Genomic DNA, 22,944 nt, shown 5'->3' with positions numbered 1-22,944 from the left:
ATACAGTCAAACGTGTATTAAGCTACCGGGCAAGGGAAACACCCAAAACGGTCGCTTAATGAAACGGTCTCTTAAAACAGTCAGCATGATATAAAAGTCAAAATTTAAAAGAATGACATCTTTTTTATTCGGTGGGATTGTTTTTCAACTTCATTTTTATATCTCTGTTGAAAAAAGTACGCTCCGATAATCTAAATGGATGCAAATGTAAAAAAATAACTTTCTGATATTTATTGACAAAACAGTTTCAAGATCCATTACGTACATGTTTGACATTTTTTCCAGAATGTTTTAACTTCTCCATTGTTTTTCCTTGTCTCCAACACGAAAACCCTATTAGTGAAGATGTTTTCTGTTGTGCATTTTTTTTTCATTTGAAATAAACAAACTACATCTATTTGTTACGATTAATTTAATGGCTGATCAAATTCAAGGTCAATTCAATGCAGTCTAAATGTCAACAAGCGAAGCGTATACACCATCTCAGTATGGGCGGAGCCTTGCATTGTTTATCCAATATTATTGGATAATACACGTCACGCGTATACTTAACTTCATTTGCATACGCTAAAACGGTATGGGAAATAGAGTTTTTCACACGTTTGTTGTTGTGTTTTGATTGTTGACACTTGTGACATAACGAGGTGGAGTTCTCTATAAACACAATTACTTGACAGGTAAAAGTGGTCGTTTAATGAAAAGATTGATGTCAATTAGGTGACTAATTAGCGGTCGCTGGTCGCGTTGAGCAAAAGTCGCTTAATACATTAAAGATATAGAGAGAAAATGATCGGGGGGGATTTAAAGTGGTCGTTTAAGACAAAGGTCGCTTAATACACGTGGTCGCATGGGCAAGTTAGACTGTATAAGCTCAAGAAGGATCAAAAATTTATAAGGGGAGCAGTGGCCTAGTGGTTAAGGTGTCTGCTTCTCAACCCAGAGATCATGGGTTCAGACCCTACTTGGGTCATGACCATGTTTCTTTATATGACACCAGCACTGGTTGGTTTCAGGAAATGGACTTAAAATTGATTAATATAAGTTGCAAGAACTTGTTTCACAATCAAGCTTAAATAAATATGTTTAAACCAAAATTTTTATAGATATAGAAATATAAAATATGAAAACTGTTTTAAAGAAAAATCAGAATTACATAGAAAAATCAATGATTATTTAGATTATTAGCCCAATGTTTGTTAAAAGCCTTTAAACTTTTCAAATTTAGATCATTTTGCACAATAACAATTGTTTTACTCAAAAATAACTTGAGCAAAATTATGATTCGAAATTTTGTGCATATAGGCCTATACTTGATAGTATAAAAATATCAACGAAATAAATATTCCCAGTTCCTTCATGTCAGAAAGACACAATGGAGTCTCTTTAAGATTACACAAAGCTTTCTTAAGCCAGTAGAGATAGTACATGTATAACTAACAATAATGGAGTGAAGATTTACTGGTAGTTTGTTTCGACACTGCTAACAATGTGGAAATATTGCCAAAACTTTGTGTTGTAAAATGAGGGTTATTGCTTTTAAAGATATTTATTTGATATTTGACGTATTTTGTAGTAATGTTGTACATAGTGTTTGTCAAGATAGTTCTACTCTTAATAATGCAAGAATGGAATTTTTTTTAACTGTGATATTTAAAATCAATATTGCATTTTTATATGCCCAAAAGAATTTCGGGCATATTATGTTATACCCCCTGGCGTCCGTCCGTCCGATAGCAATTTGGTTTCCGGAGCATAACTTCAGTTCCATTTGGGCCACAATATTCAAACATCATAGGATGATTGTCCATTTTGGGTAGAAGATCCCTATTGATTTTGGGGTCACAAGGTCAAAGGTCATCATTACTTTAAAACTGAAAACAGTTTCAGAGCATAACTTAAGTTCAATTTTGCTCACAATATTCAAACTTCATATTCAAATATAATGCTTTATTTAATTCTCATGTCTTACAAATTTTTCATTCTGATAAAAAAACAATTTCGGGCATATAATGCTCCGCCTAGCGGTGTTCTTGTTTTAATGTTTTACCTGAACATGACATTTCATAATTCTGTTGAAAAAGAATAGGGAGAGCTTTTCTACTAGCCCTGGCATTGGCATGACACTTTGATTAAGTTTTTGATACTATTTATAGAACATTCTTACTATTTATAGAACAGAAACTATTTATATACATTACAAAATGACTATTTATAGTAACATTATTTTTATAATACTGTTACTATTTCTAGACTGTTATGAATATTTTTAGCAAAATGTGATAGTTCTGGTGCTTTTTAAGTAAAGGCTTAGAAAAATTTGTATGCTAGGCTTTGTGTGTGTGTTTTTATGCTCCTGTTTTTTTTATGCCCCCGCCATGTAATGGCCGGGGCATATAGTGTTACCCTGTTCCGTCATTCCGTCCTTCCGTCCTTCCGTCCTTCCGTCATTCTGTCATTCCGTCATCATCAGTTTCCGTTCATTATCTTAAGAACGGTTGGGCATATTCAACTCAAATTTGACATATGGATATGTCATGAGAAAATACAGGTCAAGTTCGAATTTGGTCATGGTTCGATGATTTTTGGCAGAGTTATGCCCCTTTTACTTTAAAAATAATATAAATTTTCAGTTTCCGTTCATTATCTTAAGAACGGTTGGACACATTCAATTCAAACTTGACATATGGATATGTCATGAGAAAATACAGGTCAAGACCGAATTTGGTTATGGTTCGATGATTTTTGGCAGAGTTATGCCCCTTTTACTTTGAAAAAAATATGAAATTTTCAGTTTCCGTTCATTATCTCCCCAATGGTACAACACAATCAACTCAAACTTGACATATTGATATGTCATGAAAAAATACAGGTCAAGTTCGAATTTGGTCATGGTTCGATGATTTTTGGCAGAGTTATGCCCCTTTTTCTTTGAAAATAATATGAAATTTTCAGTTTCCATTCATTATCTCCCTCAAGGTACAACACATTCAACTCAAACGTGACATATGGATGCGTCAAAGGAATGCGCAGGTCAAGTTCAAATTTGGTCATGGTTCAATGATTTTTGGCAGAGTTATGCTCCTTTCACTTTGAAAGTAATATGAAATTTTCAGTTTCCGTTTATTATCTTCCCAATGGTACAACACATTCAACTCAAATTTGACATATGGATATGTTTTTGGAATGCTCAGGTCAAGTTCAAATTTGGTCATGGTTCAATGATTTTTGGTAGAGTAATGCCCCTTTCACTTTGAAAATAATATGAAATTTACAGTTTCTGTTCATTATCTACCCAACAGTGTCACATATTCAACTTTAATTTGACATAAGCACGCCCGTTTAACTCACAACGAGTGTAAAATGTCCAACGGTTAAAATGTTGTGAGCAACTTCCGTTCCTCGTTGTGAGCACCCGTCTAGGACGTTTGACACGATAAACAAGGTAAGTTTTTCATAATTTTTGAAGATTACAGACATTTATGTAAAAATATCGGAATGCAGTTAGCTAGCGATGTGTTTTCCGAGTATGCATATGTAAAGATATTGCCTGTTGGTCGACAATTTGATGGAAATACCGTGCGACGCAGTCACTTGGGGTAGATGGAAAACTGGAGACAACTTCTCTCCGAACCAAATTTAACATTGAAAACGTCGATTCTGGTGAAGTTTTGTGCATTCTAACCTTAAACAGATGCTCACAAGTCTTCAGCGTAAATTATTACATGAAATTCTTCATAGAAACGAAGATATACCCTTTTTTGCTTTAATCCTCGTTGTGAGCACCATAACCTCGTTGTGAGCAAGACAAGCACAGTGCGTGTCTGGTTTTAATATGTAATTCAGATGGTGAAAATATAATTTTCAATCTACCAAAAGCAATTAAAACATTTTTGCACAATAGTTTTTCTTTGCAATAGTTCTTCTTTTTCTACTTGGCTATTCTAACATGAATGAAGCTCAGGATAAATACATGCATGTTTATATCACGCAGACTGCCCTCTATGCTAACTCTGGCAACACGAGGTATATGCAATTAAATACATAATTTACATCTCCTTAATAGTTTACCACCATTTGCACAAACAGCAAAACATCTGCAAAATCGTAGGGTTTTTTTTGTTTACCATTATCTATTAAGCTTAGCAGATACTTGTGTAGTGTTAAAAGTTACAACACACTAAATAAGTAATCTTCCGCGAAAAACGATAGTCGCATAATAACAGATTCAAATAGTTCTCAGCGTTTGTTTGCTCTGTAGGGCATTTTTCATGATTTTAGTTGCACTGTCTTTCCTAGAAAGCTCATGGCAGTCTGTGTTTGACATTTAAATAGCATTTTCATCATGAAATAGTGGCATTTTTAGAAATCTTCTTGACTTCTTAGGTGTTTCACCACTAGTACAATTTTGGGTTAGCTAATTTTACAACGTGTTTGGCTGAAAAGAATGTTTTGCAAGAGACATGATCAAAACTTTTCTTTTGATTTTTATGCATCACTGACAGTTTTTCTAGTAGTTCTAATCTTTTTCAGACCAGGGCAAGTACATACTTGATGCCTCGCTTCGGTCTCTCCTTGAACGACCCCATGTCCAATCACTGAAAAGAATAGTACTACAGTTGGAAGGCCTTGTCCAATAAGGTGTTGTGCCTAAATATGAATTAAATTGATTTACTAATAAGGACAATATGGCCAATCTTAAATGTTTTTGGACAATTTGACCTTGAAAGTAAAGGCCATTCAGGGGTCAAGGTAAAAAAATACAGGTCCGTAGGAAGGTCTTGTGCTAAGGGATGTTGTGTTCAAATATGAATCAAATCCGTGTACTAATAAGGAGATGAGGCCAATGTTAAAGTACGGACGGACTGACGGACGGACAATTTAAAACTAATATGCCTCCCTTCGGGGTATGCACAACGTCTTGCAAAGAAATGCTGCTGTGCAAAAACGTTTTAATTGCTTTGGTAGATTGAAAATTATATTTTCACCATCTGAATTACATATTATAACCAGACACGCACTGTGCTTGTCTTGCTCACAACGAGGTTATGGTGCTCACAACGAGGATTAAAGCAAAAACGGGTATATCTTCGTTTCTATGAAGAATTTCATGTAATAATTTACGCTGAAGACTTGTGAGCATCTGTTTAAGGTTAGAATGCACAAAACTTCAGCAGAATCGACGTTTTCAATGTTAAATTTGGTTCGGAGAGAAGTTGTCTCCAGTTTTCCATCTACCCCCGAGTGACTGCGTCGCACGGTATTTCCATCAAATTGTCGACCAACAGGCAATATCTTTACATGTGCATACTCGGAAAACACATCGCTAGCTAACTGCATTCCGATATTTTTACATAAATGTCTGTAGTCTTCAAAAATTATGAAAAACTTACCTTGTTTATCGTGTCAAACGTCATAGAGGGGTGCTCACAACGAGGAACGGAAGTTGCTCACAACATTTTAACCGATGGACATTTTACACTCGTTGTGAGTTAAACGGGCGTGATAAGGATAAGTCAAAGGAATGGGCAGGTCAAGTTGGAATTTGGTCATGGTTTGATGATTTTTTGGCAGAGTTTGTCTCTTTCACTTTGAAAATAATATAGATACATCTTAGGAATAAGCAGTTTAAGTTTGAATTTGGTGATGGTTCAATGATTTTAGACAAACTTATCTTTCCTGAATGTTGGAAAAATTTTGAACTTTCAGTTTCACCACTCATTCTTTTAGCAATTATTTTGGCTACAAATATGCAATATGCTATTTCTAAAAGGTTAAGACTGAATAATTTCAGTGCCTTGAACATTGTATGGAAATGGTTTGTGTTAACATTGAAAAGTTTTAAGGGCTTTGAACTTAAAATGAAAAAAATAATTAATGCACCATCTGAAATTTTGGCTGCATGCGGGGGCATCCGTGGCATGATGACACATTTCTAGTTTTTGTACTGTATTATTTGTTGGGTTTTTTTCATTACAAAGCTTTTCTAGTCAAATTCTTTGGTCTCGTAGTTTGCTTTGCACATTTTATTGAGTATGCTGAAGATACATATACAATGAATATACTTTCTTAGATAGTTCCAGATTTTTACAGTATTTAACTCCCTTGACTAAAAATAACGACTGTTTCACCTACATGAACTTTGTGTTAAGTGGCAGACGAGGCAAACTGTACCAAGTTCGCAGCCTCAAACTTTATATCATAGTGGTACAAGTATTTGATACTTTATTGGTCCATTTTCTTGGCTCATTCATTCCAGCACTTAGCTGGTGCTTGAGAAATGTTACTCTTACCATTATCTTGTATGAACAGACCAAAGCATACCAAGTCCTTGATTTTTATCTTTATGTTTTTGTTTTGTTTTTAAATCTGTGGTGGCCATTATTTTGATAAATTGATAAAATTTACAAAGGTTCCAATTTTTTTTAAACATTTTTTTTTGTTGATTTGGATAATGGTTACCTTACCATAAATAAAAATTTCTTTAGGTACCTATTTTTAGACACCGGTACTGGTATTCTATTTTTAGAATTTAGACAAAATAAAATATTCAAATCAAATGAATTATGCTAATTTTACATTGTATATAGAGCTGTTAGCTTTTTGTAGGGAAAAAGATCAATTTATTTTTTTATCAAAGCAACATGCCTCTAGATTCATGCTTTTTTCATAAAAAATTTGAAAATATATTTTAAAAAAAGTCAAATATTGTGAAGTGAACAAAGAAAGTTATTTTCACATTGCAAATGGCACTTACAAATCCACGTAAATTACCAAAAATAAGACAAAATATGCAAAAGTAGCCCTTACTGTGTTAATCATATAGTAGAAAAATGGTGATTAATACTGCAAAATCAGTCAATAATTGCACAGAACATGTAATTCATTATTTGAATCTTGAATTTTCTTTTTACTTTTCTGAAAATCTTAGAGAATGTTTCTTATGTTTGATTTTCTTGAAATATTTTGGCTCATCTAAAGGCATGCAGCTTTTAAACTTACAATAAATTTTGATGATTTAAAAAAGGCCACCAGTTATTCTGTTTTTAATTAATGGCACATTACATTGTGTAAGGTACAGATCTTTGTAAAATGCTTTTTGTTTGTTGCATACTTGATTCAAAACGAGTTTTTGTAATTGTGTATTTTAATGCCATATCATATACATTTACTTTGATACCTATAATTTTAACTGAGGGTTTATTGACGAAGTTCATGACCTTTTTGCTTACTTAAATTTTTATCTAGTTTGCATATATCATTAACAAAGGGACCAAAATTACATTTGACTTTTTTTTCAAAAATTAAAGCATTTGAAAGATGCAACATGTTAAAATATAATGGCATCAATTTTCTTTTTTTCATTGAAATTAAATTTCAATAGTAACCAATGAGATGAAGTAATAAAATTTCATCAATTCATGATAAAATAACAGTAAGTCAGCAAAATCAATTTTGAAAAAAAAAAAAAAAAATATTATTAATAGATTTAAATTTGTCAACCTTAGTGCAGTAGCATGTTAACTCCTAAATTTAATTCATTCTTTTGTATTAATCAAGTCAGTCAAAATTTATAACCATTCATCATCACAGCTCATTACTTTCAATACTAGTCTTTATTCAAATGTCCCTTAAATTTGATTCAGTATTGGCTTGTGTATTAAGGTATTCTTACTGTAATTCTTTCCTGCCAAAAAGTTTCTACCATCGGCCAATATCGTAATAAATCGGTCAATTCCAGACCATTATTTTTCACAATATTTGGTATTCAATAATTTTTAACCATTTATAACCGGAATTAAGTACATAACGATAAAGGATGTGCGATTGTAAATGATTTGATGCTCAATATTTTAGGGAAAAAAAAAACGTTCTGGAAATAACCGATTTGCTACGATATTGGACGATGTTAGAATTTTTTGGCAGGAAAGCACAGTAAGACTACCTTAAGCATGCAGGTTTCTTGCCACGAATGGTGAACAGATATCATTTATTTAACCTTTGACCTCTTCCTATATCATGCCACTAATTACTGTTAGCACAGCCTAGTGGCAGTGAGTGGTATTTTGAGTGAAATATCTGGATATATTTCACTGTGTATTTGGATATATTTCACTGAGAAGGGAGATATATCTTACTAAAAACATTTGTAAATGTATATTATATCTCATTGATAAAAGAGACAGATATGAGATATGAATTATATCTCTCTGAGAGGGGATACTATTTCTAATTACTGTTTTTTTATTGAGAAAGGAAATCAAATCAAACGTTTGGTGTATCATTGCAGCCCTACAAGTATCTAGCAGGTTTTAAAACAAATATTTAATTTTTGTTCTTTCTTAAGAAATAAAAAAAAAACATATATAATTTCTGAGGCATATTGTGCCTATCTTTTTATGTATTTTTAACTATGATCAGTGAGTGATATAATATTTATCTCATTGATAAAATCCTATATTCACTAGATTAAGATGAAATAATTCTGTTGTTTATCAAAGAGGAATGGGTTTATTGAAAATGGTCATTTTGTTTTAAGTGTTTATTATAAACATTTTTGTTACTTGTTTTGTAATGTGTTTTAAATCATTTGTACACTAATGTACATTGTTGAGGGTAATATATTATTATAAGTATAAACAATGGTTTGTTTTAAGTTAGTAATTTTTTTATATCAGGGAATCTGATGTATATAATTGTTAAACTCACAGTTTTAAAATATGTTAACACACATTTTAGAAAAATGAAATAAAATATGAACAAATAAAAATACGGATAGCTTTTGTTTTATTTATATTAGTTCTAGATGACAAATGTATATTATTCTATTAAGAATATGGAAGTAAGACTTCCATAATTTCAGTGGCAAGAGTGATTTATGGTCTCTAAAACTGAATTATTTGTCCCTCACTACTGTGGCATACTCCTTCTTAAAAGTAAAAAAATACAATATAGAATTAAAAGAAAACATTTGTACTGAAAGTCACAGGTGTCACAGTGTGAGAACATTGTGAAGCCTGACTGGGACTTGAACCTGGGATCTATGGAATACCATTTTTGTGGCATTACCTTTTTTGAGCGTTTTGGTCGCTCCCACATTATTTTCCTTAAATAGTTAACAGTTTTATACAATGACATTCTCCCCACTTTATTGAAATATTGGGTTACAGAGCAATGTGAATGAAACTTTGAGCTATATGCAGTTACAGGTTCATTTTGGGCGCCATATGTTACAGAGTGAGAAAAATGTGCAGTCTGACCAATATTTAACCCCCCCCCCCCCTTGATATTCTGTTTTGCGACTTCACCACTAGACCTATTTGGCGGCTTACATATTATTTTTCCAAAATAGTAAAATGGTTTTAAATTGTAACACAGGTAATGCTATGAAATTCAACAAGAGTGTCCAGGCTTTCAGGAGACTTATAGGGCAACTGCCCCATTCGAGCCAGAGTCTCTGCCGGAAACATAAACACTGTGTAGTGACCTTAAGTGTAAATTCCAACAATAAACCTATCTGGAACAGGTCATCCTATCTCTATAATGCCCAAATTTGTCTGCACTGAAACTTAAAATCCTTGAAGGGTTTGGAAGGTCTTTGTTTTGAAGGAAGAAGTATAGGGAATATAAAATAAATAATACATCTTTATATATTTTTGCATTCATATTTAATATACACAATTCAGATCTGTAGCAAACATGTATACAATGTATAACCAATGTTGCTACCAAATATGCATTGTCAACATGGGTTCATATAAATAGATATGCAGTCTGTAGCTTAGGTAAAGTTTGTCTTACACTTTTTGTAATGACAAATGATATAAGACAATACATTAACAGTCTGACCTGTTCTTACAGACCTTTATAAATTACAGTACAACCTGTCACTAAAGCCATCAATAAACATTTGTACAACTGCAGTGAAAAATTTACACATTTTGAGAGAACACTTGCCATTAAAGGCCACTTTTCATGTTTTATTTGCCTGGTCTCTTAGGACAAGTTTGCCAGTATAATGTATATAGCTTTCTTCCTCAAATTTTTGGATTTAACTCTTTGGTAACCAAGGAAATGAAGGCTTTTATCTCAAACTAGGTTATTAAGGTAACTAATCTTGCATACTTCTTAAGTAGGCCGATATGGTCATTAAGGCAACATTCAAGGGCACTATTTGATCATTTAAATACTTAAACAACATTATGTCTATCACACTTCTGATCAGATTACCAAGAGAACTAAATTCACATTTATCGATTACTGTCAACAACTCAACATTCCACTGTGCAAACTCATTGTTTAAACACTTCAACAGCATACACTTGCAGCTTTGCACTTATGATTGTTTTTTTATATAGGTCCGAAGTCCAAACGTTTTTGCTAAAATGGCTATATTGCCACCTTAGTGCAATAATGTTATAAGTCCTAAATTTAATAGCAGGCAATCAGTTATTGCACTAAGTTGACGATATGTGACACGATTCATGGCGTATTAAATCTCAGATTCATCACCGGAGGAAAGTTCATAATAGGTGTATTATTGTGTGACTGGAAAGAATCGTTCGGGAGCGAGTCAAAAGTGTCGTCCATTCTGACTTCCTGTCGGTTCGGACGTTCTTGTCGTAAATGTTGAATATGCTTTAATATGGCTTTACCCTCCTCACGTGTCTGAAAAAGAATTAAAAGATTTAAGACAATCAATTTAATCTGCTGAATTTGCTGTATGAATTAGTAAACTTCTTCAGGGGAATAATAATTATTTTTGTTTTTTACAAAGAAAACGCAGAAAATTCCAAAGATAGCCAATAGTGCAAAACCAGCCATGGCATATACTGTTGTCAAAGACTTTCAAAATATATTTCAAAATTGTACTACATTAGGTTTGGTTTTAATCAAAATTGTAGTAATGACATCAATGCCGACACCAAGGAAAGTGCGCGGCAGAGCCTCTCTTTTCTCTACAGAGTTGATTATGTAAACATTTTCTTACCTCCGTGTACTCGGAGCAGATCTGGGCAGCTTGGTATGCAGCGTCTAATTGTTCATGTTTAAGATAATAATTGGCCAGATACTTGTAGGCCTCACTCTGACCTTCATAACTGTTCGACTTGCCCAGCTGCAATAACATGTAAGTATTTACAATTTAATCAAAATTTCTTTTAGAAGTAAATAATAAGTGTTAGATTAAGACAAAATCCTCATAGAACACCCAAAATGGCAAAATTGAAAATGTTGCAGGCTCAGTTCGATGAAGTCTGTTCTTGAACTGTAGTGGTAATTGTAAAAGAACCACCAACGCCCCAAAGCATCAGCTTAAGCAGAATTCAACATATTTAAATGAAATTGTGCAATTTTGAATTTGGATATATCCACAGTTATGTAACACCATCATAGTATTATCACTCTTGATTTGAAAATGACAAAATGTTGTTTTCAAGTCTCAGTTATAATTGACAGAATTGACTTTTTTTATTAAATATTTATCAAGATGTTATAAAATTCATTGCACCAGTGCCAGAGTGATTTCTACATCTCTCAATATACTTTAAATACTCAAACTCAACATCTGAAAACAACTATCATATAGTAGGAGTATACTGTACCCCTTGAGCATTGGCTTCTTTGATAAATTCATTATAAGCTCCAGCAGCCTGTTCTTCCTCACCTAATCTGTCATGTAATCTGTAATATAAACTCAATATTAAATGTCATGTCATTAAAAAGCTATACAGTAAGCTCAATAGGTAGAGTATTGGACTGAATCAAGCAAAGGTCACTTTCATCATAATTGTTCATGAAATTCTTTCTACGGTCATTCACACTGTACCTCTGCTCTGGCATGTACAGAAGTTATCAGGTCCTTGCGAAAGTGAAGGCAATTAGTACTGGTAAACTATTTCACAGGCTGACCAGGAATGGTGCGCTGGCTGAACTGTGCTCTGGTAAATTCAATGTGACTTACTGATGCAATCTGGAGTGATAACTACAAACACTTGATTAGAGTGATATCATTAATTTGTAATAGTAATTTGTAATTTATAAATTAGAAATAAAGATAGGTATACAATAATGTAATGCTGACATCAGGAGCAATTGTTTAAAGCAGCCGTCTTCTAGATTCATGCTTATTCTATATAAAATTTCGAAATTGCTATAATTCTAAAAAAATCTTTTGCTATAATTCTTAAAATCTTTGTCAAGTGTACTCATAAATAGACTAAAGATAGACTAGCTTGGCTCTTATCACTGTAATATCAGAAATTTTTTCTAGAGGGATTAGATTTCACAAATTTGAGATCTTTAAGAGAATAAATCTTTGCTAATCATTAAATGTTTGCTAATCATCTAAGTATCATAACAATTTAACATAACTGGGAGTAAAAATGCGCAAAAAAAATCTAGCCTTGCCAATTTTTGTTTGAAATGTTGATTTTGCAAAATTTTGGCATCATGAAAATATCAACTAAAATAGCGAAAATAAACCAAAGTATTCACATATACTGCTTTTACTCTGTTATAAATACTGACCAAATATAGTAATATAAATAGAAAATTCGCTCTAAAATTTAATTTTGAAAGTGTCACTTATATTGTGAATTATTATGAATTTCTTAAAGTCCTATATTTACTTTTCTTAAATCTAATTTCTGGGAAAAAAAGTTCACTTTAGGTAAATGGACAGCTTTAAACTACATGTTAATTGTATACTTGGCAAGTTTTAGCAATGAAGCCCCTTCTATATCCCCAACTCTATGTGCCTTCCAGAAACATTTCTTGGCCTCCTGTAACCTGTCAATTTTCTCGTACGACTCTCCCATTGCCATTATCATTCGGGAATCATTCGGTCTGAAAAAAAAAAAAAAACGGATATCAAACAAAAGGAATATTTGGTCTCAGTTATATATATATAACTTAAAACTATGAATCATTCAGTCCTTACAAACAAGATTGTTAGCCCACATGACATCGGACAAAGTGCCTGGCAGAAATTCTTAAAATAACCCTAATTTACATTAGGGAGATTTGTTTTGTAAATATCATTTTTAATACTAAATTGATTTTCAACTAATGATGTGCATAAACCCTTACACTGGAAGCAATTTCCTTGACTGTTACAGATTTTGTATTAAGTCCTTATGACTTTCCAAAATATCTTTACAAACAGATTCAATTGGTAACAAAATTCTGACTTTAAGAAGCAAAATACTTGAACATGTGGTATAGTATACCACTTAAGAAGTTTAAACCTCCATTATGAAAACAGTTTGTTTTTTGCTTATTTGAATTACTCTATAGTTGACTTTCTGGACTATCAGGGTTATATTCAGGACACATGGTTGTGACATAAGTTGGGCTTTAATCCATGATCCCTAGGTTGAAAAGCAGGACACCTTTATACCACTCTTCCCATTTACCACTTAGATGTAATTGGGGCTGTGAACCTTTACACAATTTTGTACATGTATTCACTTTCAATTCACAGACAAAACTAAGAAAGCACTAATTTTGTATTATAGCATTTCAGCAGTCAAACTAGATATGAATACAATTACAAGCCAGATGATCCAATTTAAGGATCATATATCATATTGGTAATGCAAAATTGCAAATAAAACTGTTGTTAAAATTCTATTCATGTGCTATGTATATACTGTACCTCAGTTTTTGTGCGTTTCTATAGTAGTAAAGACAGTAATATGGCATCTTTAGAATTTCATATGTTTGACCTAGTCCATACCAGGCCCTGTAGTCACGTTTATTCACCTCTGAAATAAAAATTACAAAAATATAACAGTTTTCTAATCATATTTCTCATAATAATATTAAAAGCCACATCTTGGACATCTGTAGATAAATTATTTCAGTTTCTGACAACAAATCATTGTGGTGGCATGGCCAAGGGTTAATGCGCCAAAATGGTTAATTAGTAATCTAATTCAATGACCCCCGGGGCGGAACAAATTTTGACCCCAGGACTAATGATTGCTTCCACATGGGCTCAGACCCAGTCAGAGGCAAGTCATAGTTTCCTAGAGCAAGAAACTTTACACTCATTGCTCAGTACTGGTTGGTTCAGGCCATACTGATACCAAAAAAGAGTCATTAACATTGGCATTTTGAAAGATTTAATAAATATTTTACCTAACGCTTGTCTGTAAGCCTGTATAGCAGCATTGGTATTTTTCATTTCCATAAATTCATGACCCATCAATGTCCATGCTGAGAGGTACAGCGGGTTAAGTTTGATAGATCTCTGGAAATATAGCACGGCCTTCTCATGTTGCGACCGTAGAGAGTAGTAATTACCTAAAATAGAATTTATAAATACAAAACGGCTATTTCTTTTTGAAAGATTTACATGTACAATAATGACGGCAAATAAGAAATTGCCATCCACCAGTGCTTAAAAGTGAAACTTAACTTTCCTCACTCAACTTATATAAGACAATCACTCTAAGTACCTAATTTACTCAATTTACCTTACTCACAAAACTGCTAATTTCATTCACACAATTAACTTTCCGCACTAACTCAACTTAACAACCAGTGAACATACCTTATAGATTGACAAGATAACTAAATTTGTTCAAGAAAATCATGATAGGCGAAAATGTACTGAATGACTTTTAGAAGTTATAGTATCAATTTAGCTTAAGCTGTTTTTTAAAAAAAACTGGAAAAAGAGAATAATAACTCTTTGGTTTTCATAATAAAACTTGCATTTTACTGCTCTTATCTTAAAACATATGATGCCCTTATATTTTTTAGGTCACTGAATTATCTATACATGGCTTGTCTCATCTTAACAAACGCCACTCACTCACCCCTCGGCGCACATTCTCGTTCACTTGCTTATTTAATACAATTATCTCAAACGCATGAAGTATATACCTATAACACAGCATGTTTCTACACGGTATTTATCTATATCGCAGCATTTATGAGCTAGATACGCCAGGTCAAATAAACCTATAACGCAGCAAGTTTCTACACGGTATTTATCTATATCGCAGCATTTATGAGCTAGATTACCTATAACACAGCATGTTTCTACACGGTATTTATCTATATCACAACATTTATGAGCTAGATACGCCAGGTCAAATATACCTATAACACAGCAAGTTTCTACACGGTATTTATCTATATGGCAGCATTTATATGCCAGGTCAACACATAAGGTAAATACCTATGACGCAGCAAGTTTCTACACAGTATTTATCTATATCGCAGCATTTATGAGCTAGATTACCTATAACACAGCATGTTTCTACACGGTATTTATCTATATCGCAGCATTTATGAGCTAGATATGCCAGGTCAAATCTCATCTCCTTCACGTACAGTAGGTTACTAAATGTGTCCATATTCTCTAAACGATAAGGATCCAAGGACTGTAACTCTGTGAACGAATTCAAAGCTGCGTCTACCTCTGTAATGAAATAAAACAACAACAACAACTTATTTGAAAAAATCAATAATCAATACAACATTCTTAAGTAGCATAGAATTCATTTTGATATATAAGTGTATAAAACCATATATCTGTTGCTGGTAGTTAATAAAGTTATTGATTGACTTTTTAACAGCTTTGGTGATGGAAAGAAACTAATAGTAAGGAATTATATTCTAAGATTTTGTGGGTTACTTATATAAACAGTGATAATATTTGAAACTGGAAATTTGTCATGAATTTACATTACAGTTATCTTGGCTAATCCATCCTTATAAGATGTCTTTCATTTTTTTTATTTTTTGTTTTTGTTCTGTTTTGTTTTGAGAAATGAGATTTTTACAAAAAAGTTGTTTTACAAACTATAACCAGTGAGTCACAACAGCTTCTACATTTTTTACAAAAAATATAAAAATGACAAGGGCAACTAACAAACTTAATTTGACAAAACCAACACAGTGGGTGTGCAACCAGCATGGATCCAGAACAGCATGTGCCTCTGCGCAGTCTGATCAGTTTCCATGCTGTTCGCTATCAGTTTCTCTACTTGTAATAGGGTTTGTAAGCAGATAGCATGGATCCTGACCAGACTGCGAGGATGCGCAGGCTGGTCTGGATCCTTGCTGGTGGCAAACACACTTTGTTGGTTTTGTCATGGCAAAGCTCAATTATATTCTTTATAATAAAACCATTACATACCTCTCATATTATGGTATGCTGCAGCTATGTGTGCTACAATATATGTACTCGTATGGAAGCCATTTTCCTCCATATCTTGGTAAATCTTCAACGCCTCTTCATTCAACTGTAATTCCAGGTAAACCGAGGCAACAAAGAACTGTTTTATCCAATGGCTGGGCAAGCTCAGTGACACCAACTGTGGAGAAGAAATAGATAAGTTGACTGATGACATCACAATCTACTACCAGAATTTAGCGGATTTACCAATTGGCAAAAGAGCTGATATAAAATAAATAATCAAATAAGTTAACTCATGGACTGTGTTTTTTGTTTATGTATATATATATATTTAAATATATAGTCATATATATTCATACATTGTATAGAAACAGAAATTTCAAATTCTTATAACTTTTTTATTTGTGGATTGATTTTTGAGATTCTTATATTATTTGCAATTTTGTTAAGTTCATATCTTGGATATATAAGCAGATTTTCATTTTTTTGCTTATAATTTTCCAAAATATTAGAAAAAAAAAAAAAAATTTTGATTTGAAAATACATGTAAAACAAAACAACGTATACAACAAACCATTTCTCTATCTGTGATTAAGGGAACCAGTTCTTGCCATGTACCCCAGTGCATTGGTTCCGCTTGTAGTGACTCTACCAATATCTCTACAGCATCTTTTAACAAGTCCAGCTTCTTCAGGATAACACCATACCTACATAATTAATACACAAAATCTTATTTTTATTTCGTAAAGAGCAATTTCTGTAGGGTGACCCTATGTACAGAAATATAGAGAATACATAGTTAATGTCAGAATGGAGATGAATTATCTGGTGGGTGAGAGAGTATATCTTGGCGAGTTTTAGCGAGTCCAGATCTGATTCACTTTCGCAGCGAACCAGATAAACATTCTCCACCCCTACATTAACCATGTATTCCATTTATCCTTTTGTTTAGTAAAATCATGTTTTTTAGATTATTTAAACAGTTTCTTTTGATAAAACAGTGTCTACATGTATTTTTTCTTTGCTGCTTACAATGTGACATCATCATAGGCTAACCATGTGACATAATGACTGGAGATAGATAAGTTTATCCGGAAAGGCTTTATCCAGCTGATAATATAGACAGTAGCCAGATAAAAACTCTTTACATTAACAAATAGCACAAATTCTTCTCAAAGTAAGACCTCACAATAGGATTTTAATTTAACCTCTCAAGAGAAACACTTCTTAAAAACAACCAAAAAAACATGTACATGTAGTTCTATCCTACAAAATTTATGTTATTTATCTTCCTACAAATTTGTTTTCTCAATTCCTGCATAGGTATTTCCGACATAGGTATTTTTAGACCAGATTTTATTTTTAATTCCAGTATGGTTATTTACAAAATTTCAATTTCAAATCACTCAAATTTAAGAAACCAGACTACCATCATAGGAGTGCTAGTTGCCCTTATTTTCAAATTTGTAATGTAGACGTAGGGAATGTAACCATTGTTAGTAGAGCTGTCATCAATAAAGACAATATCAATGTATCGTTGATATTTTTCTGTTGATCAATAATCATTACACACATTTCAAAAAATCTAAAATTTTGACTAATTAATTAAATGTCAAGAAATTATGAAAATTCACCCAAAACATAATTATACAGAAGCACTTACCCATGTCTAACATTATGCTGTTGTTATATACTATGGTGGAAATATTTCCCAGCAATGATGACAAAAAATATGGTGTGGAAAAAAAATCATGCAATGAACTATTATAAACAAGACACTGAACAGAACATGTTTTTAACTGAAATCATTTAAACAGATATGAAAGTGAATGACAGTCAAGTAATTCTAGGTAATTATCGATATATCCTTGTATTGGTGATATATATCATCCAATATTGATATACTATTGATATACTTTGCACTGAATCAATGACAGCTAGTAATTGCTAGTATTCGAAGTGTCAAGGAAAAAATTAAACAGTTTAACTCACAGGTAAAGGGCATAACCATCGAGTTCACGGTTGGCATATTTCTTGCTGAGTTCAATCCTCAGTGTCTTTAAATGTTCATTTTCTAAATGATCAGGTGGTCCTGCAATAAAACAGATACAATTGAGCCGTGTCACGACAAAACCAACATAATGTGCATGCGACCAGCATGGATCCAGACCAGCCTGTGCATCCGCGCAGTCGGATCAGGATCCATGCTGTTCGCTGTCAGTTTCTTTACTTGTTATAGGGTCTGTAAGCGAACAGCATGGATCCTGATCAGACTGCCCGGATGCGCAGGCTGGTCCGGATCCATGCTGGTCGCAAACCCATTATGTTAGTTTTGTCATGACACGGCTCAATTGAATTTACATTTCTGCAACAAATAAACCAAATCACTGTAAAAATGAGTATTTATATTTTATCTTGAACCTTTCTTGCTATAACAAGAAGAAGACTCGTTTATACACTATGTTATTTTATTATATCGCAAAATTTACCTATAGAATCCGATGCCTTGTCAAGTTTTCTCTTTTCATCCGCCAGGTAACGTGAGTACATGTGCAGAAAGTAACATTTAGGGCTCTTACAATCTGTCAGGAAAAAAGCTGCCCGGTCATATTCTTTCAGATCAAAGTAGGACGTAGCTAGACTAAATTGGTCATACTCCGACAAAAATGTCTGAAAAATTAAAAAAAAGAACAGAAAAAAATTAAGCTAAAATAAATGTGAAAGTGTTTTATTATTAAAGGATTATACAATTTATATGCTTCCAGATTATGTTGAATCTCAAAACTAGTTTTAATTTGTAAAAATGTTGTTAAGTGTACAAAATAGTCATTTAACATGGTCTAAGGCACCTATTATTTACTAGAATTTAACATATGAAGTAAAAAATAATACAAAATAGAGTTCAATAGACCTTTGCAAGATGTAAGTAAATGGGAAGAAATATGGTTAAGGTAAAAAAAAAATGAACAAATTCATGAAGGAAATTATAGGTTAACTTTAATACCTCATCTTCTTCTTTCTGTAGAACTGATAGAAGTTGCTGTTTGTCAGCATATTTTATCAATGCGAGTGATAATTCAGCACACCTGAAAAAAAAAACAAAAAAAAAAACAACACAATCACAATTGTTTTTATAGGCTTCACAGCATTAATCAAGAAAAAATATTTTGTCACCAATTCAAAAGACCTCTTGATTTCATAGTTCCGTTTGTTTATTTATAAGTTTGTAATTAATAAAAAGTTTCAAGTGAATGACTGTGCAGTGTTTGTGGGGACACAGCAAACACAAAAAACATTGCTCCAAACAAGGATATTGTATTCTTTTTTTATGATGAGAAGCTATCCAGCTAGTTTTAACCCTTTAAGATGCTGCAACCATTACATTGCTAGCCAGTCAGTATACAGCCAGGCCAGTCTGCACATCCATTCTGACCAGGCTATGTTGCAAAATAAACTTTGTTCATATTGATATCCCAAAATTGATAATGGACAGTTCCAAAAAAATGGAAGATGAGTAAGGTTACCAAGATGTCTTGCTGTATGGCAGGATTTTTTTTCTGTTTCAGAGCTGCTTATCTCTACCATTTAAACAAATATTAATTATTTCTACAGAGCAGAAAATTAATTGGTACTCCTATGTCACTGTCAAGAACTGTTCACTAATTGGGCAGAAAATGTGTAAATGGCAAGGTAGTCCAACTAATTGTACTGTATATTGAGGTATAGTGCTACATGTATTTTGTGTATGGGCAATATTTCCCATAGAAGTGAGATTCTGGTCAAGAACAAAAATATTTCAGAATCTAGATTTGGCATACATGTCAAAATATTTGTAACAGCAGGGTAGCGCCAGTCTGAACAGTTGTGGAAGAGCTAATTATTAGGAACATCAAGGTTAAAGGAAGTCTAAACTATTTAGACATAATCACATAGACCTCCAATTTGTAGCTATTTTGGACCACATTTAGAATCTGTCAGCAACAAAATCCCACAGGTGTTAGGCGCGTGGCTATGACTTACACTATATCACCCTCCACAACCCAAAACCCTTAAACATCATCCAAACATCATAAGTATTAACAAAAATCAATTCTTATATTTTTATGACTCTACATACAAAATGAAAGTAGTGCAAAATACCTTTAAATTTTTTAGTCATAATTTGTTTTCATATAATTGATTTTTGTCAATACTTCTGATGTTTGGATGATGTTTTAGGGTATTGGGTTGTAGAGGGTGAATGGGGATAGTAAGTCATGGCCATGCGCCGAACACCTGTGTTAAATCTGAATCTTAACCCTTACCCAAAACACTAACGAAATCCTAACACCTATCAGCTAAGGCCTAACCCTAAAAGTAATCTAAGTATTTTTGTAGAGAAACATAAATATTAAAGAAATGTCACAGGGTGAGAGTAAGGTGTAACCTGGCCAGAACTCGAACCTGGGACCCTCAGAATACCGTTCGGCTCTACTGACTAAGCTATCCAGCCGCTTACACACTATCTTTCCATTTATTAGTGAACAGCTCTGAACCGTGACATACTCCCCCGCTAGATAGAAATTCGTCCTAAAATTTTTCTGGGTTACAAAGCAATGTGAATTAAACTCTGAGATATATATGCAGTCAAGGCCCCACGTTGGATGCCAAATGTCACAGAAAAATCTGCAGCCTGACAGGGACTCAAACCCAAGACCCTCGAAATACTGTACCCAGTCTTCGCCTTAACATTTTATCAGCACTAGCCCAGTCGGGCTAGCAGCTTACAAATTTCACTAGCCCGAACACATTTTAACTAGCCCGAACCAAAATGGTATTTTTTGCATGCATTTTGTACAGAAATAACACTTTCTATATGTTTTATATACCATTTAACATTATTAAAATATCAACTTTTCTTCCTTTCATTATTTAAATAAGAAGAGTTTAAACTATATATGAAAAGGAGATATTTTGATATTTCTGTGGCATTGTCCACAGACACTGAAAAAAAAAATGTTTAAAAACTGAAAATACTCTTCTCCTCGTTTACTGTAACCATGTCGGCTGATACATGCATTGACAACATATTTATATTCCTTTTCGTATTACTTTTATTTTTTTTGGTGTGTTCATTTTTGGCTTAGTGCCTTCAAAATACAAGGGAAAAGACATATTGTGAAGCATGAGATGACACCTAATAAATGTCTAACAATCAATAATATTTCATAAGCGTTTTAAGTTCAATAAAGCTGCTAATAATTTTTAGGGCCAAGGTGGTTTACCCATCAAAATCTAGAGTAAAATGAAAATTCTGGGTTTTAAATTTATAAAAAGAATTTGCATTATTTTGTTATCAAATTCCACTGCCTTCTAAAAGTTTCTTTCTTTACACAAATCAGACTGACTTATATAATAAAAATATTGATTCAACGTGAAATAATACAAAACTTGCTCTGTTAAGGCAGGTTTCCCTAGACTAGGGTTTGTTTAGGTTACACAGCAAATTAATGACAAGACTCATTTTTTTGTTGCTGACATGTTGTTGTTTGAATGTGTCACATTCTTTTACAATCAGCTACATGGTCAGCATGAGGCTTTATTCATACTCTATTTCTACAGACTACATTTTAGTGCTGTTCTTTGGTTTTGATTATATATAATTGAAATTAGAATTAATGAAAACTAAATATAATAGAATTAAAACTTTTACACACAAAGAAATAGTCTTTGAGGAAATTGTCCTTATCTGTAAACTTGGTACGAAAATATTGAGTACAAAACTGCAGATGGCAAGGGAGAAATATGTTTTCCAATATTAACTAAAGTGGCAAGTACAACATTTTTCTTTATTTTGTAGCAAAAACATTATAATATATGTCTAAACAAATTGAATATTAGGTTAAGTCCTACGATGATTACACCAAATTTAACTTTATCAATCATTTCATTTCAGAAACTCCCAAGAGTTACCTTCCCTTTTTACTCCTTGTCACTTCCTGCTACTTTCGTTTTCAACTTACAGCAGTGTTGACAATAGTACTTTTAGTTTTCCATCCTATTCAGCAGAAATATTTTGTATTTTCTTAAAGCCAAAACATTGCTATCTGGAGCTCTGCATATTTCTAACATTTTCTTAATTTGGATATGAAAAAAGCCCTCAACCAGACGGGCTACCAGCTTGGAATTTTCACTCGACCACCCGCAAATTTACTCGACTCGGTCGTCGGTCGAGTGGGTTAAGTCGAAGACTGTGTACCGCAGCCCTACCGACTGACCTATACTTAACAGCTGCTTAGACACTATCTCCCATAATAAGTGAATAGTTCTGAACCATGACAGAAAAAATAGTGGGTAAATTCAAAATGTTAAATAACTTAACTGCTTAAAAATAGATGTGGAGAGAATCTGAAATATAGTGCAGCTATATTTATTTTAGATAAATTAAATGCTGAATTAAAATGAAAATGCCATGTCTTTCAATGAAGACCATACATCACACATTGTTTTAACATTTTTAACAACATAGAAGATCAGCATCTGCAGTTAATCACAGTAACCGTTAACTTGACGAATTTGTGTAATCCGAATACTATTCAAGTTGACGTAAAAATTAAAATTAAATGAATGCAGCATAATTAAGCATAAAATTTACTATGTCAACTATATACCATTTAGCACTGTGCATCAATCTTCGAGATGAAAATTCTCTGTTCGCTTTAACAAGGTCAGCTTTAATTTTAGAAAGATTCCAGCTTGAAACATCCGCCATGATTGCAATTCTTACAGCTTGTGAAAATTAACGAAACACCGCT

General features: G+C 32.9%; 1 protein-coding gene across 1 annotated transcript; it reads right to left on the bottom strand.

Moving 5' to 3' along the window:
• Window positions 1-9,618: 9,618 nt before the first annotated feature.
• On the bottom strand, window positions 9,619-22,937 carry LOC132738424 (cell division cycle protein 23 homolog). The gene is made up of 13 exons (XM_060725919.1): window positions 22,801-22,937; window positions 19,155-19,236; window positions 18,640-18,820; window positions 18,143-18,242; window positions 16,725-16,857; window positions 16,151-16,328; window positions 15,251-15,430; window positions 14,140-14,304; window positions 13,655-13,763; window positions 12,706-12,843; window positions 11,601-11,679; window positions 10,988-11,113; window positions 9,619-10,665 (listed from the first exon to the last, which is right to left on the bottom strand). Exons 1-13 carry the CDS (start codon window positions 22,899-22,901, stop codon window positions 10,480-10,482), a joined length of 1,758 nt encoding a protein of 585 aa, XP_060581902.1. The 5' UTR covers window positions 22,902-22,937; the 3' UTR covers window positions 9,619-10,479.
• Between the last annotated feature and the right edge of the window lie 7 nt (window positions 22,938-22,944).

Source organism: Ruditapes philippinarum, unplaced genomic scaffold (assembly GCF_026571515.1).
Source record: "Ruditapes philippinarum isolate M1 unplaced genomic scaffold, ASM2657151v2 ctg574_1_1_1_1, whole genome shotgun sequence".
NCBI lineage: Eukaryota > Metazoa > Mollusca > Bivalvia > Venerida > Veneridae > Ruditapes > Ruditapes philippinarum.
This window is presented reverse-complemented; position numbering and strand designations above follow the sequence as displayed.

Bases quoted from the DNA above. Each gene is read 5' to 3' on its own strand.
- LOC132738424 (XM_060725919.1), bottom strand. From the start codon at position 22,901: ATGGCGGATGTTTCAAGCTGGAATCTTTCTAAAATTAAAGCTGACCTT. The intron at 18,243-18,639 runs GTAAATTTTGCG...GTTTTATTGCAG, and splicing joins CAAGGCATCGGATTCTATAG to GACCACCTGATCATTTAGAA. The intron at 16,329-16,724 runs GTTTGTTGTATA...TCTTCTCCACAG, and splicing joins TAATCACAGATAGAGAAATG to TTGGTGTCACTGAGCTTGCC.